The 14123-nt window shown below is 43.5% G+C and overlaps 1 protein-coding gene across 1 annotated transcript in view; it reads right to left on the bottom strand.

The window, feature by feature from the left end:
* The window catches only part of cubn (cubilin (intrinsic factor-cobalamin receptor)), a 214064-nt gene that overhangs the window by 122065 nt on the left and 77876 nt on the right, over positions 1-14123 (bottom strand). The window contains exons 20-23 of the mRNA XM_047349911.1: positions 11142-11307; positions 9778-10000; positions 4341-4471; positions 3436-3625 (exon numbers count right to left, since the gene is read on the bottom strand). Coding sequence (XP_047205867.1) covers positions 3436-3625; positions 4341-4471; positions 9778-10000; positions 11142-11307 — 710 coding nt within the window. The remainder of the gene's footprint in view (positions 1-3435; positions 3626-4340; positions 4472-9777; positions 10001-11141; positions 11308-14123) is intronic.

Below are 14123 nucleotides of genomic sequence, written 5' to 3'. Positions count from 1 at the left end.
TTGACTTCTTGCCAAGAAAAACGAAATTGTTATAGCTGCGACAAGGAGAGTCGCAGAGGCACAAAACTTTCTGGAATTTATCCACATCTGGCCCCGAACAATATTCAATAGTCTAATCCTGACATCATCGAACCCCTGACCTCTGAAAACAGGAAATGTATTGTTTTAATTTGGAAGGTCCATATTTCATCCCCTTCACCTAATCAACTGTCCCCAGTGACAGATAATAAGATGGTCTAAGTTGGGTTTTTACAATGAGAGTTTTTGCTGGAGGGTGTTGCCGTGACCATTGCAGCGTGGCGAAGTGCAATTTCATGCCATAGGCTTATGTTTGCCTCTAATTTCCATATTTTTTCCCATCGGCACTAAATTCAATATAATTGATATTAGTCCTGCAGTAAAATAATTTGTGGTCGTGGCCTAATTCCTCCACAGAGCCCCATAGAATATTTTAAAAAATCAGCCCAAAGACATGCGTTGACCGACAAATTTGGTACACATATGTAACTTGGGAGTACCGTATTTTCCGCACTATAAGGCGCACCGGATTATAAGGCGCACCTTCAATGAATGGCCTATTTTAGAACTTTTTTCATATATAGGGCGCACCGGATTATAAGGCACATAGAATAGAAGTTACTTGTCGGGGGAGGACTGTGGGTCGGACCAAAGCGCAGACAAGAGCTCGGTAGCCGCATCTTAGTACTTCCTTGTTTATTCAAAAAATATCCAAAACGTAACAAAAGCACTGCAGGGATGAATCATGAGTACAGTCCAAAACTTACATGAACTCTGCAGGTCACTTAAGGCAAAAACGTAGCAAAAACGTAGCATAGTCTCCAAACGAAGCATAGACAAAGCATAGACATGGTAGGGAACGGGGTAGTAACAGAACGAACCAGCGAGGAACTAAGCAAACAGAACAACTAATATACACAGAGCACAAAGAGGGGAACAAAAGGCAGGTAATCAAAGAAACAGGGAACATGGACACAGGGAGACAGAGGGAGCAGGTGAACCTAATAAGACTAAGACATGAGGAAAGGGAAAGGGACTGATTAACAAAACAGTGAAACAGACCTAAATGAAAACTACAGACCAAGATAAAACAGAATCAAGAATAAACATGAACTAAAGGAAACTGAGAACTGGAGGTAGCACAACAACCTAAGATCTAAGGACTAGCAAAAGAAACCATAAAGTCCAAAAATGTCACTCCATGACACTACTGCAGTCAAACGTTTGACTGGGGTTGCGTTATGCATCCACTAGATGGAGCTGTGCTAAAGAGAATGTCAACAAAACAGTCAGATAAGTCAGTCAGTCAAACTTTATTAATACACTACAAACCAGCGTTCTGATAACTCCATTCACTCTCATGGTAAGGTCTCCTCTACATAGAATTCTATTGAATAGAGCCAACCGCACGTTAGGAATGCATTGGAGTCTATGAAGTTGAAGTTGAAATCAAACGTTAGTTAAAACGTGAAAGGGAACTTTTCCCTGATTCAGTAAACACGTAAAAGAAACAGTTTGATGTACTAAATCAAACGTTAGTACTGTTAACCTTTCCTGTTTCTGTCCCCTGACCGTAGTCTGATGACACAGGGGAGACGCTTTCTCCAGGGCCGAAGTTACTAGTTTTCTCGGGTTAACTCCCTCACTCATACGTTGCTGAGTTGAGCATGAAGAAACAGCATCAAAACACTGAGTTGTTGACGAGATTCGGGGTTCTTTTTAATGACTTTGCAGCACGTAAAAACACAGGGCTTACAGACTCATACACCGCTGCTCCGGTCGCCGTCTCTACCCACCCCACACACACAATAATACCGACGTCACTCCTTCACTCTTGATTCTCAGCTACGGCAGCACACAGCGCCACCTCTGTCCGGAGGAGTAATGTCAACATCTTCCATACACACACACGAAACATACACCCCACACACTGAGCTTCTAATCACATATAGTTCAGGCAATTCCTGCAACAGTACATTCAAACGTTATACACACACAAGTGGTGTTGGACTAAGAGTAAGCACAGTACAGGTGTTTACCGCTATTACTTCGGCGACACCCCTGACTACGGTAGCCGTAATGCTGCAAGCGGTGCGGCTTTGTAGTTTACCAGTCGTACTGAAACATTTTGACAGAGCGCCGTGTACAACCAGTATGGATCAACTAATTAACCAATTGATCCATATATAAGGCGCTCCGGATTACAAGGTGCACTGTCATTTTTTGAAAAAATTAAAGGTTTTTAAGTGCGCCTTATAGTGCGGAAAATACGGTACCTACAAAAAAGTCTCTTGAAAACATGATCCAAACCTCACAGGAAATCAGCCATTTTGGATCTAAGCTTCCATTGTCTCCTGTATACACACCTCATATCTGAGCAAAGTCCTCCTACAGCTTTTGAGTTACAGACTTCAAAGTGACTCAGCATGCCCTTAAGGCTTTGGGGATCAACAGTTATCAAATGCTTTTTACTACATACAAGCATGTGGGCGTGGCCAAGCCTCAAAGTCTGACTTCTGGCCATAAAAGACAAATCTATAATAACCGCAACACACAAGTTCGCCGCAGCACCACATTTTTTGTGTCATCTCAGACCAGCACTGATCGTATTTACTTGCTCATTTGAAGACATTAGTTTAGACCCACCCACATAGAACAGGAAGTCACCTGTTTAATTGGCAGATGTCCTTTCACCTTTTCAGGGTTCTTATTCAGTCCTTAATGCATGCCAACTCATAGATTAAGAATCTTTCTAGTAACTGTTCATAGAAAAAATAACTGCACGAACAGCATACAAGATTTATTTCCCTGTATTTAATAACATTACAACTACCAAATGTCCACAGATAGCGTTTCTGTGGACTAGCTCCCATGTGAGTGGGAGGAGAAAAGTATTATAGCTAAAACTCGGATTCCAAAATTGCATTGTCAAAAGTCTTCACTTGTTTCAGACGGCTTTTGTGTATTTTGTCTCTGGTTTTGACTTTAAAGACATTAAAATTAATATTGAGAGGATTACAGAAGCAAACACTGACACTGAGTCCTGCGGAATATATGAAATCCATCAGAAAAAAACATCAGATCTCTTTTCAGCACAGGTGATCTGTTATGAATTAGTGGGTTCTGCAGTTGTATTTCTCTTATTGGGTGGCCGGAGTTAAAATTAACTGAATACAAAGAGTGTGGGCAGGGCCCTGCTTAATTTGAGAAAAGAGCAGACAGCAAAAAAATCCCACAAAGCGGCAAAACTTTTTTTATTATATTAAATTTTTATATTTTGTCAAATGGCAAGCCAAAAAGGTCAAAAACCATCCGTATATGAACACGTTGTTCTAATCCATTAATAATCGGATGTGCCTACGCCTTGCAAAACAAAATGTGAGGTGATGTAAATGACACACATACTTTATTCCTTACCTGATCTCCACAAAATCAAAGTTGCAAGAAGGAGGATAGCCCTCCAATTCAAAACTGGTGAAATTTAACAAAATCTGCATGTTGAGCTGGACAATGATCTTGAAGATGCAGTCTCGGCTGTTGGGGTAGTAGTGAGGATAGCTGGGAGAGGTGAAGGTTCCTGTTGGGGAGGTGAAGCTATCACCACAGTCTAAAAGAAAAAAAGAACAGGCTTATAAATAAAAAAAATACCATTTGGAAATGGCAGAAAAATCTGAAACTAATGACCTGAATTTGTCCAAATCATACTGAAGTGTAGTGAAAATTGTAGGAAGGCCTCTTACCTTGCTCAGGTATAAGAGCTCCAGATTTTTTACTGCCTTGCAATTTTTATACCACTGAACATATTGCATTGTAGTATAGTAGTTTTTTTTTTTTACTACAGCTGCACTATTGAACAAACACTTTTAATGTCAGTGAATGATTTCATACAAAGACAATCTCTCCCTCATCAAATAAAAACTTACATTCCCTCTCTTTCTCACACACACACACACACAGTAATCAGTAATTTTACAATATTTTTCTCACAATTTGGGAACAAATAATCTTGGTAAATGAATGCAGTGAGCCCTGAAGTGGAACATGTCACTGACAACACCACTGACATACCTTGCCCTTCAAAGGTTGATCTGAGCAAAATAAACCTTAACCCATGGACGTTTGTAGCATTATGTTGACAGCTTTCAAACAAAGCTGGATAGAAACCTATAAACATCTTTTTTCTTGGACTCAATTTTTGGAAAGACGTCAATGTTCTGCTGCTGTAAACATTGAGTCAAAACCTTACTTTTATTGTCTGAAGCTTTTTTTTTAACAAACTAAAGTCTATTTATCAAAAATTAGTTTGTTTTGTCAAACATTACCTGTGCTGGCATTAATGGACACATAACTAGCAGAGAATCCTTCCCCAGATAAACTTGAATCGGTCACAAACAGAAGGGTCATTTCGTTGTCAGCACTTGTTATAGATGGTGGCACTGAGCGCCCACAATACCTGCACACATCGCAAAACACAACAATACTTGCTTTAGAAAATGTTTCAACTTTCAATTTTACCACTTGCTTTCATTCCTTTGTATAAAACAAGTAATTACTTAGATGTCTGGGACGACCTTGCTAGCCCTGGTGTCCCCTTGTGGGCACAAACCACACCAATTTTTATGTAATTATATCTACATGAGATAAAACCTGACCTTTAAAATTGACTTTGTCATCTTCCTGTTATTAAGATTTTCACACCTACCAAATACATCTGTGCAAATGCCCCTTTGAAAGTTACCTCACCTTTTTCAATGTTTTAGGTGTTTGTGGCTGAATGATACAATTTTGACGCTGTTGAACAGTTTGGGGACTTTATGTTTTGACAGACTTCATTATTCTGTAACGACTCATTACCTTTATTAATGTTTCCTTTGTGAATAAATACCATAGGATGGTTACTTCCATCTTATGCTGTAAGAAGGTACTGAGAATTATTGTCTTAGTAGCTGTGAGCTGAATAAATAATTGAATTAATTCAGTAAACAGATTCTAAACAAATTAACTGAAAAATTTGCCTTGCCTTAGAGCATAAAACTACTTAACATTCCTTTATCCCACCAATGTGTATGACTGTTTGTTCTGTGGGAAACAGGATGGAGAGATAACACCTGCACTATGCTCGCAGCAGGGATGTTGGTCTGGTTAATCTCTGAGGTGAACATGGAATGGCTACTGAAAATGCAGGAGTATTGCTTCCCTGTCAGAAAATGTATTGAACTTGGCACAGTTCACCAAAGGACAATCAACCATACTTCCCCATATCTACAGGCAATTCAGAATGACCAGTTAAACTAAAAGTCCTGTTTTTTTTTTTGACTGTCGGAGGAAGTCACATTTGGTGGTAAATGGTCGCGTAAACCGTCGTGCTGGTTAATGAGAGATGTTTTACAAAGATATTTAGCTTATTTTCTGTTAGTTTAAGAACCTTGAAAAATGCATGGACCTTACAAGCAAACATGAGGCAAATTTCTCGCAAAAACCACTAAAACTGTCTTCACAAATAAGATCCTAAAGGCATGGTAGCGTAGGGCTGCGCGGTACTTGTGATCAAGAATGTTATTAAATACAGGAAAAGTAAATCTTGTATACTGTGTTTACTATTATTTTTCTATGAACAATTACTAGAAAGATTCTTAATCTATGAGTTGGCATGCATTAAGGACTGAATAAGAACCCTAAAACAGTACAATGAAAACTTCATTACTACTGTTACTATCACGATGTGGGGTTTTCCTTCATGTGTTTGTGTGAGTTTGTTTTGTTTCCGTGGAGATCCACTGATGAGCGAGGTGCGGCTTAATGTCGCACACCTGGGAGCAGTCTTGGCAAAGACGCATATAAGGAGCTGCGGGACATGCACTCGTCGCCTGATGATCAAATATAAGTGGTCACCCAAGCCTCTAGAGAAAACTCAGTTTAAGAAGACTTTGAACATTGTCGAATTTTCCTGCCTTACCTGCCGAGCCTGTCTAAGCCTCTCTCTCTCTCTGCTGCACACCCAGGTCCCGTAGGATGCCTGATCCTCGGAATTATTCTCCACTTTCAGAAGACCATAACGGAACTGGACAAACCGTACTCTGGATGTTCTCGCTGCAGCTCCTGACAGCCTGCCTGCCTGCCTGCCCGCCCGCTCTCCAACAATTCCTCCCACGGACAAGTGGTCTCAGCCACCCCACTCGCTCACCATCTTCCTACGGAGTTTTGACTCGGATCCTCGGAGAACCTCCACTGGAGCACGCCCCCACATCGCTGACATTCCCCGAGTGTACCTTCAGCCCTGAACAGTAAGCCACCTTCCGGTACTAATCTCGTCTGTCCTCCGTAGAATCCCAGACTCCGGACCTGGCTTACCGGCCTCTCTGTTCCTGAGCTAAATAAAACTTGTTGCAAACATTTTTTGGTCTCCGCTTGTGGTTCTGCATGTGGGTCAAGAAATTACAACCTAACATGTCAGTTACTGCCTGTATTTCTTTCTTCTTTTATACTTTTCTATTCTGGACCCAGATCATGTCCCTTATTGATGTCTAAATAAATGTTGGGTTTTTAAACACCAAATAGTTGTATCGATCAATTTATTAGGACCATATCTGAGTTGTATAAAAACCAAAATAATCAGATAAAAATTGAAAACGTTTTTGGTGATTCAATTGTATTAATCTTGATTTTCAAATCATCAAAAAGCTTACAGTAATGTTCCATAAAGGAGATTGATGGACTAAAATGTATTTCATTGTTTTGTTACATGCATGAAAAGTCTAAAACTGTCAGCTGACAATAACAAACTACCTTCTATATATCTTTGACATTTACTATAAAGAAGAATAAGAAAGAAATTGGATTTCAAAATTGCATGTTGGTCTTCCCTTGTTTCAGACAGTTATTGTTTTTTTTTCTCTGCTTTTGACTTTAAAGACATTAAGATTAATATTGAGACGATTACAGAAGGAAACATTGACACAGAGTGCTGCTGCAGAATATATGAAATCCATCAGAAAAAAACATCAGATCTCTTTTCAGCACAGGTGATCTGTTATGAATTAGTGGGGTCTGCAGTTCTGCTTCTCTTAGTGGGTGGCTGGAGTTTAAATTAATTGGATAAAAAGTGTGGGCAGGGCCCTGCTTAATTAGAGAAAATGCCGTTTTAGGAGTAAAAAATGTCACCAAGCGGCGAAAAAAAACTGTTTTGTCAGGACCTTGACTTGAGAAATGTTTTTGTTTTTTATTTGAAACTGTTTTTCAATATAAAAAACCTTTTGTACTTCTGTTATGTTATTTCTGTTCATTTACGCTATTTTACACCATACAGTGCTGAGTTTGATTATGACTACTGTTTCCTGCAAAATTGATGCTCTAAAAATTACATTATCTTTGCTATTTATGCAAATTTTCAGCCTTAATTTTATACTGCAATATGTACCGTTACTGTGAAGGGATTTGACTTATACTGTGATATGAATTTTAGCTCATACCGCCCAGCCCTATAGCAGGGCATAGTGTTGTGACAATCTGTAGTAATTTTACCCAAACATTTATTCAAAACTTAAGGTAATTCTATCAGCTAGTGAAAACTACATTTTCTTGGTTTAAACTACAAAATTGTTCCTTCGGCTTTTTGGAAAGGGATCATTCTGGAACCTTTCCAGTTGCTGCATGGTAGACGTTTTAGCAATGCATTCTCCTTCAGTGTCAATGAGATTATGTACATCACTAAAATCTTAGTTAATGAAAGTCCTAACAAAACAAAATCTAAGCATTATATACAATACAAACTACAGCTTTTACCATATGGAAAGCAGTTGATGAAACTGCAATTGATGTTTGATTTTGTAACAGAAGAATGTCAGTACAGTTTAAAATGTCCCTCTGTTCCAATTATTGTGCTATTGCAGAACCTCTTTGAACCCAAGAGCATGCCATCTCGATCCACCACTTTAGCGTGGTGGAGGTGTTTGAGTGTTATCCCACATGTTGTATGGAGCTTAAATGCTCCTGGAAGAGTCTCCCATGTCAAACAGGCTTTGGGTGACGGAAGAGCAGTTCACAAGCTGTCATGACGACCAATAAAATGAGGCACATGATGTTGCTTGGCACATGATTTTTCCAGTGGGACAAGGCAACAAGGTGATGGGTTTGCTTATCGTGCCCCAGCGCAGTCATCTTGTGTTAAGGGATGCCCCAGTGGATAAGAGGGTCAAAGCCCTGTGCCTTCAGGTCAAGAAGATGTCTTTGGCTGTTGTTTCAGCCTATGGGCCGAGCAGCACTGTGGACTACCCGACCTTCTTGGAATTCCTGTCGGGTGTGCTGGACCCTGCCCTTTTTTGGGGACTGTTATTCTGCTGGGGGACATTGCTCACGTGGGAAAAAACAGCAACACCTGGAGGGGTATGATTAGGAGGAATGGCCTTCCCGATCTGAACCCAAATGGTGTTTCATTATTGAACTTCTGTGCCAATAATAGATTGTCCACAGTGAACACCATTGTTCAACCATAAAGGTGTTCATCAGTGCACTTGACACCAGGCCACCCTAGGCCAGAGGTTGATGATCAACTTTGCAACGTCTTCTGACCTTCAACTGTATGTCTTGGACACTCGGTTAAAGAAAGGGGCTGAGCTGTGAATCAATCACCACCTTGTGGTGAGTTGGATCTGCCGGAAGAGGAGAGAGCCGGAAAGACTTGGCAGGCCCACACATAGTGAGGGTCTGCTAGGAACATCTGCTGGAGTCCTCGGTCAGGGAAGCGTTCAACTCCCAACGCCGAGAGAGCTTTTCCTGGATGTCATGAAAAACTGGATCAGCTCTACACCCTCTACAGGGTGCTCGAGGGCCAATGGGAGCTTGCCCAATTGGTCCATATATGCTTTGTTGACCTGAAGAAGGCAATTTGACCGTGTCTGTCGTGGTGCACTGTGGGGGACACTCCAGGAGTACAGAGTCTGGAGCTCTTTATTATTGGCCATCCGGTCTCTGTACCAATGGCACAGAAGCTTGGTATGCATTACTGGCATTATGGCGGACCTCTTCCCATTGGTCCTGTTCATATCTTTCATGGACAGGATTTCTAGATGCAGCCAAGGGCTGGAAAGAGTCTGGTTTGGGGACAAGTGGATTTCGTCTATCATTTTTGCAGATGAACTGGTTCTGCTGGCTACCTCTAGTATAGACCTACAGCATACGCTAGGGCGGTTTGCAGCCGAGTGGGAAGCAGCGGGGGATGAGGATCAACTCCTGCAAGGCCATAGTTCTTGACAGGAAAAGGGGGGCTTGCCCTCTCTGGGTTGGAGAGGAGCTCCTCTTCACATCGAGAGGAGCCAGCTGAGGTGGCTTGGGCATCTGTTCCGAATGCCCCCTGGATGCCTCCATCGGGAAGTGTTCAAGGCGCGTCCCAGGGGGAGGCCCAGGATCCAGTCATAGAGATTTAGCAGGGACTATGTCAATCTGAAAAGAGGAAGATCTGGGCGTCTCTGCTGAGACTGCGTTCCCTGTAACCCGGTCCTGGATAAGCAGAAGACGACAAGTACGAGAAAGCACACAACTGTTCCCATTAATGTGCTTTTGCTATTGCAGAACATGCCTACTAATAAAGGTGAGCTGGAGAAATAAAATGGAAAGGGATTAAATGCAAGTCAGTGGGGTGGAGGAGGGTGTGAGAATTTGAGATGTGGGAGCTTTGGAAGAGTTCTTTTATACTCTAACATGTAACTTTTACCAAAATGTTTTATTTCTTCATGTAACGTTAAGTGTGAAAATGTGTTGTACCTGCCAGTCTTGTTCCCAGTTGTTCCTGTACCATCATAAACTTCAAGGTAGTCATAGTTACAGTTAGAATGGTACTCCAAGTTGAATGAGTTAAATGACAGCCGAATTAGGTTGCCTGGAAAAACACCTATGTACCAGGTACAACTGGCACCATGGGGATAGCTTGTTGGGTGACCAGGGCTGGTAATGGTGCCTGAAGGACTTGTCAGGGTCTCGCCACACCCTGGCACAGGAAACAAAATGGTTACATTGTAGAAATCATACTTCTAACACTCGAAATAAGTTGCAGATGTGCAAATAGGGGATCACGAATAAAATAAATCTTAAAGACTTATTTTCCTATAGCCTACAGTTACGCAGCAATAAATGTTTTACTGTGGCACAGTTGTTAACATTGTTGGTTCTAGGTACAAATCCTAGCCTGGGCTCTTTCTACATGAAGTTTGCAAGTTCTCTCCAGGTACTCTGGCTTTCTACAATAGTCCAAAAATGTGTATGATAGGTTAATCGGTTTCTTTAAATTGTCCTTAGATGTTCAAGGTGGATGGATGATTACATAATGACAAATTACAAGAAATGTAATCTCAAGGAACATTGCAAGACAAACCAATCAAATTCATATCACTTCAGACAGGTCCAAATTACATTTAAATTAATGCAATTCCTTCCAGTCATATGGTCGATGTGATCCGAATAATAACAAAGTACAATCAAAGTCAGTTGATCATATAATGACAATTGTTGAGCAGACGTCTAAAGAAGCCCAGTCAACTGCATAAGCTTATTGGCTTTGAAAAATCCCTTCTCCTCCGCAAGCATACCGTGACAGTGGAAAGGAACAACTTCCTTTTCACAGAAAGCAAAAGCTGCATTAAAGACTATATATTAACATGCAAGACAGCAAATAATTTAACAATAAATACATAAACTGCTAGACCATTTTATTACAATCTTACATTTAGAATGTGGGTGGTTGGGACCTATCTCAGTACTCAACAAGTCAAAGTTTGGATAGCTCCTGCACTGATCACAAGTCCACATTAGGGCTAACACAGAGACATACTACAGGAATAATAAACGTGTTTATTCATCTCTAAGGGCAACATAGAGAAAATAGCTAATGAGTCTAGCATGCCTGTTTTGAATTGTTGGTGGAAATCAAAGTACCCAGAAAAAGCATAAGCGTGGAGACTGCACAAACTCCACATTGTAATCACAAAGCTAAGACTTTAAACAGAGATAACAGTGCTAATCACCATCTAGCTCTGAAATTAACTAGGTTCACATGACCCTACTCCATGTTATGTTTGTCTGACCAAGGAGTGGTCATTCAAAACTCTGACAAATAAAAAGGTTGCTCTCACCCTCAATCTCAGAGTCAAAGGCTGCTTCAAAACCATGGTTGTTGACAGATGAATCTGTGGTGAATTGGATGTACATAGATTTCTGTGTCGACTGAAGCCTTTGAGGAATCTGGTCACCACAAAATTTCCCCAGCAGGGGAGAGCTAGGTGTGGACCCATCCCTGACCTAAAAAGAGGGATTAAACATGGCCCATTGGTTTGTGATTTGCATCTTTTGTATAATCCTGGCAAATATATATTATTTTCTTAGAAAAAAACACAAAAGGAGCATTGATTTAACAAAAATCATTTGAGGATCTTAACCTAGCCTTACAAAGAAATAAAATAAAAAAATAGCTTAACAGATAAAAGTGATGTTTTGTGTAACTTCATATGGACATACTGGTAATTTTTGTGTTAAATGAAAGACCCAAATGTAGGCAGGAGACTGAAACAGGACAACAATAGAACAGTAGGTGCTTGCAATGAGATGAAGCAAGAGAGAAACCTAATGACAGACACATTACTTAAAGTTGGTTTACATATGCAAATGGGCAGGGCAAATTGCAGGTGGAACACTGATTATAATGAGACATGGATTTTATTTTTCTGAGAAACAATGAGACGACAACTGCAGGTGTGATCTCTTGAGAATCAACATGGAATTCATCACATTGCCTAGCAACTAAAGGACAGGTTTTAGGGCTATCATTGAAATTCGTGCAGGTACATTTCTCCCCTCCTTGAACCGTCACCTTAACGTGGTGGAGGGGTTTGAGTGCTCAAATGATCCTAGAGGCTATGTTGTCTGGGGCCTAAATGCCCCTGGTAGGGTCTCCCATGGCAAACAGGCTCTAGGTGATGGGTCAGACAAAGAATGGTTCAAGAACCCTTCATGAAGAACAAAATATCGAGGCACGTGACGTCGCCCGGTACGGTGGAGCCAGGGTCCCACCCTGGAGCCAGGCCTGGGGTCGGGACTCGTCGGAGAGCGCCTGGTGTCCGGGTTGCTCCTCGCGGGACCCAGCCGGGCCAAGCCCGAATAAGAGATGCTAGGCCATCCCCCAGTGGGCCCACCACCTGCAGGGGGAACCGTGAGGGAGCGGTGCAAAGAGGATTGGGTGGCGGACGAAGGTGGAGACCTCAGCGGCCCGATCCCCGGATGCTTAGGCTGGCTCTAGGGACGTGGAATGTCACCTCGCTGGGGGGGAAGGAGCTTGAGCTTGTGCGGGAGGTCGAGAGATATCGACTAGAAATAATCGGGCTCGCCTCCACGCACAGCGTGGGCTCTGGAACCCATCTCCTTGAGAGGGGTTGGACTCTCTTCTACTCTGGAGTGGCCCACGGGGAGAGGCGGCGGGCTGTTGTGGGTTTGCTTGTTGCCCCCCAGCTCAGCCGTCTCATGTTGGGGTTTACCCCAGTGGATGAGAGGGTTGTATCCCTGCGCCTTCGGGTTGGGGAGAGGTCTCTGACTATCATTTCAGCCTACGGGCCGAGTGGTAGGGCAGTGTACCCTGCCTTCTTGGCGTCCCTGTCGGGGGTGCTGGATAGTGCCCCTCCCGGGGACTCCATTATTCTGCTGGGGGACTTCAACGCCCACGTGGGGAACGACAGTGACACCTGGAGAGGCGTGATCGGGAGGAATGGCCTCCCCGATCTGAATCCGAGTGGTGTTTTGTTATTGGACTTCTGTGCTAGTCACGGATTGTCCATAACGAACACCATGTTCAAACATAAGGTTGTCCATCAGTGCACTTGGCACCAGGACACCCTAGGCAGGAGGTTGATGATCGACTTTGTTGTCGTATCATCAGACCTTCGGCCGCATGTTTTGGATACTCGGGTGAAGAGAGGGGCTGAGCTGTCCACTGATCATCACCTGGTGGTGAGTTGGATCCGCTGGAGGAGGAGAAAGCCGGACAGACTTGGCAGGCCCAAGCGCATAGTGAGGGTCTGCTGGGAACGCCTGGCGGAGCCCTCGGCCAGGGATGTATTCAACTCCAACCTCCGGGAGAGCTTCGACCAGATCCCGGGGGATGTTGGAGACATAGAGTCCGAGTGGACCATGTTCTCTGCATCTATTGTCGATGCTGCTGCCCATAGCTGCGGCCGTAAGGTCTGCGGTGCCTGTCGTGGCGGCAATCCCAGAACCCGGTGGTGGACACCGGCAGTAAGGGATGCTGTTAAGCTGAAGAAGGAGTCCTATCGGCTGTGGTTGGCTTGTGGGACTCCTGAGGCGGCTGTCGGGTACCGTGAGGCCAAGCGTGCTGCGGCCCGGGCTGTGGCAGAGGCAAAAACTCGGGCCTGGGAAGAGTTCGGTGAGGCCATGGAGAAGGACTACCGGTTGGCCTCGAAGCGATTCTGGCAAACCGTCCGGCGCCTCGGGAGGGGGAAGCAGTGCTTTGCCAACACTGTTTATAGTGGGGGCAGGAGACTGCTGACCTCGACTGAGGACATTATCGGGCAGTGGAAGGAGTACTTCGAGGATCTCCTCAATCCTGCCATCACGCATTCCGTGGTGGAAACAGAGGCTGGGGACTCGGGGTTGGACTCTTTCATCACCCAGGCTGAAGTCACCGAGGTGGTTAAAAAGCTCCGCGGTGGCAAGGCTTCGGGGGTGGATGAGATCCGCCCTGAGTACCTCAAGTGTCTGGATGTTGTAGGGCTGTCATGGTTGACACGCCTCTTCAACATTGCGTGGCAGTCGGGGACAGTGCCTCTGGATTGGCAGACTGGGGTGGTGGTCCCCCTTTATAAGAAGGGGGACCGGAGGGCATGTTCCAACTATAGGGGGATCACACTCCTCAGCCACCCTGGTAAGGACTATGCCAGGGTATTGGAGAGGAGAGTCCGACCGATAGTCGAACCTCGGCTTCAGGAGGAACAGTGTGGTTTTCGTCCCAGCCGTGGAACACTGGACCAGCTCTATACCCTCTACAGGGTGCTCGAGGGTTCATGGGAGTTTGCCCAACCGGTTCACATGTGTTTTGTGGACCTGGAGAA

Source organism: Girardinichthys multiradiatus, chromosome 21, assembly GCF_021462225.1.
Source record: "Girardinichthys multiradiatus isolate DD_20200921_A chromosome 21, DD_fGirMul_XY1, whole genome shotgun sequence".
NCBI lineage: Eukaryota > Metazoa > Chordata > Actinopteri > Cyprinodontiformes > Goodeidae > Girardinichthys > Girardinichthys multiradiatus.
The sequence above is the reverse complement of the archived record's forward strand: the minus strand, read 5'-3'. Positions and strand labels throughout refer to the sequence as shown.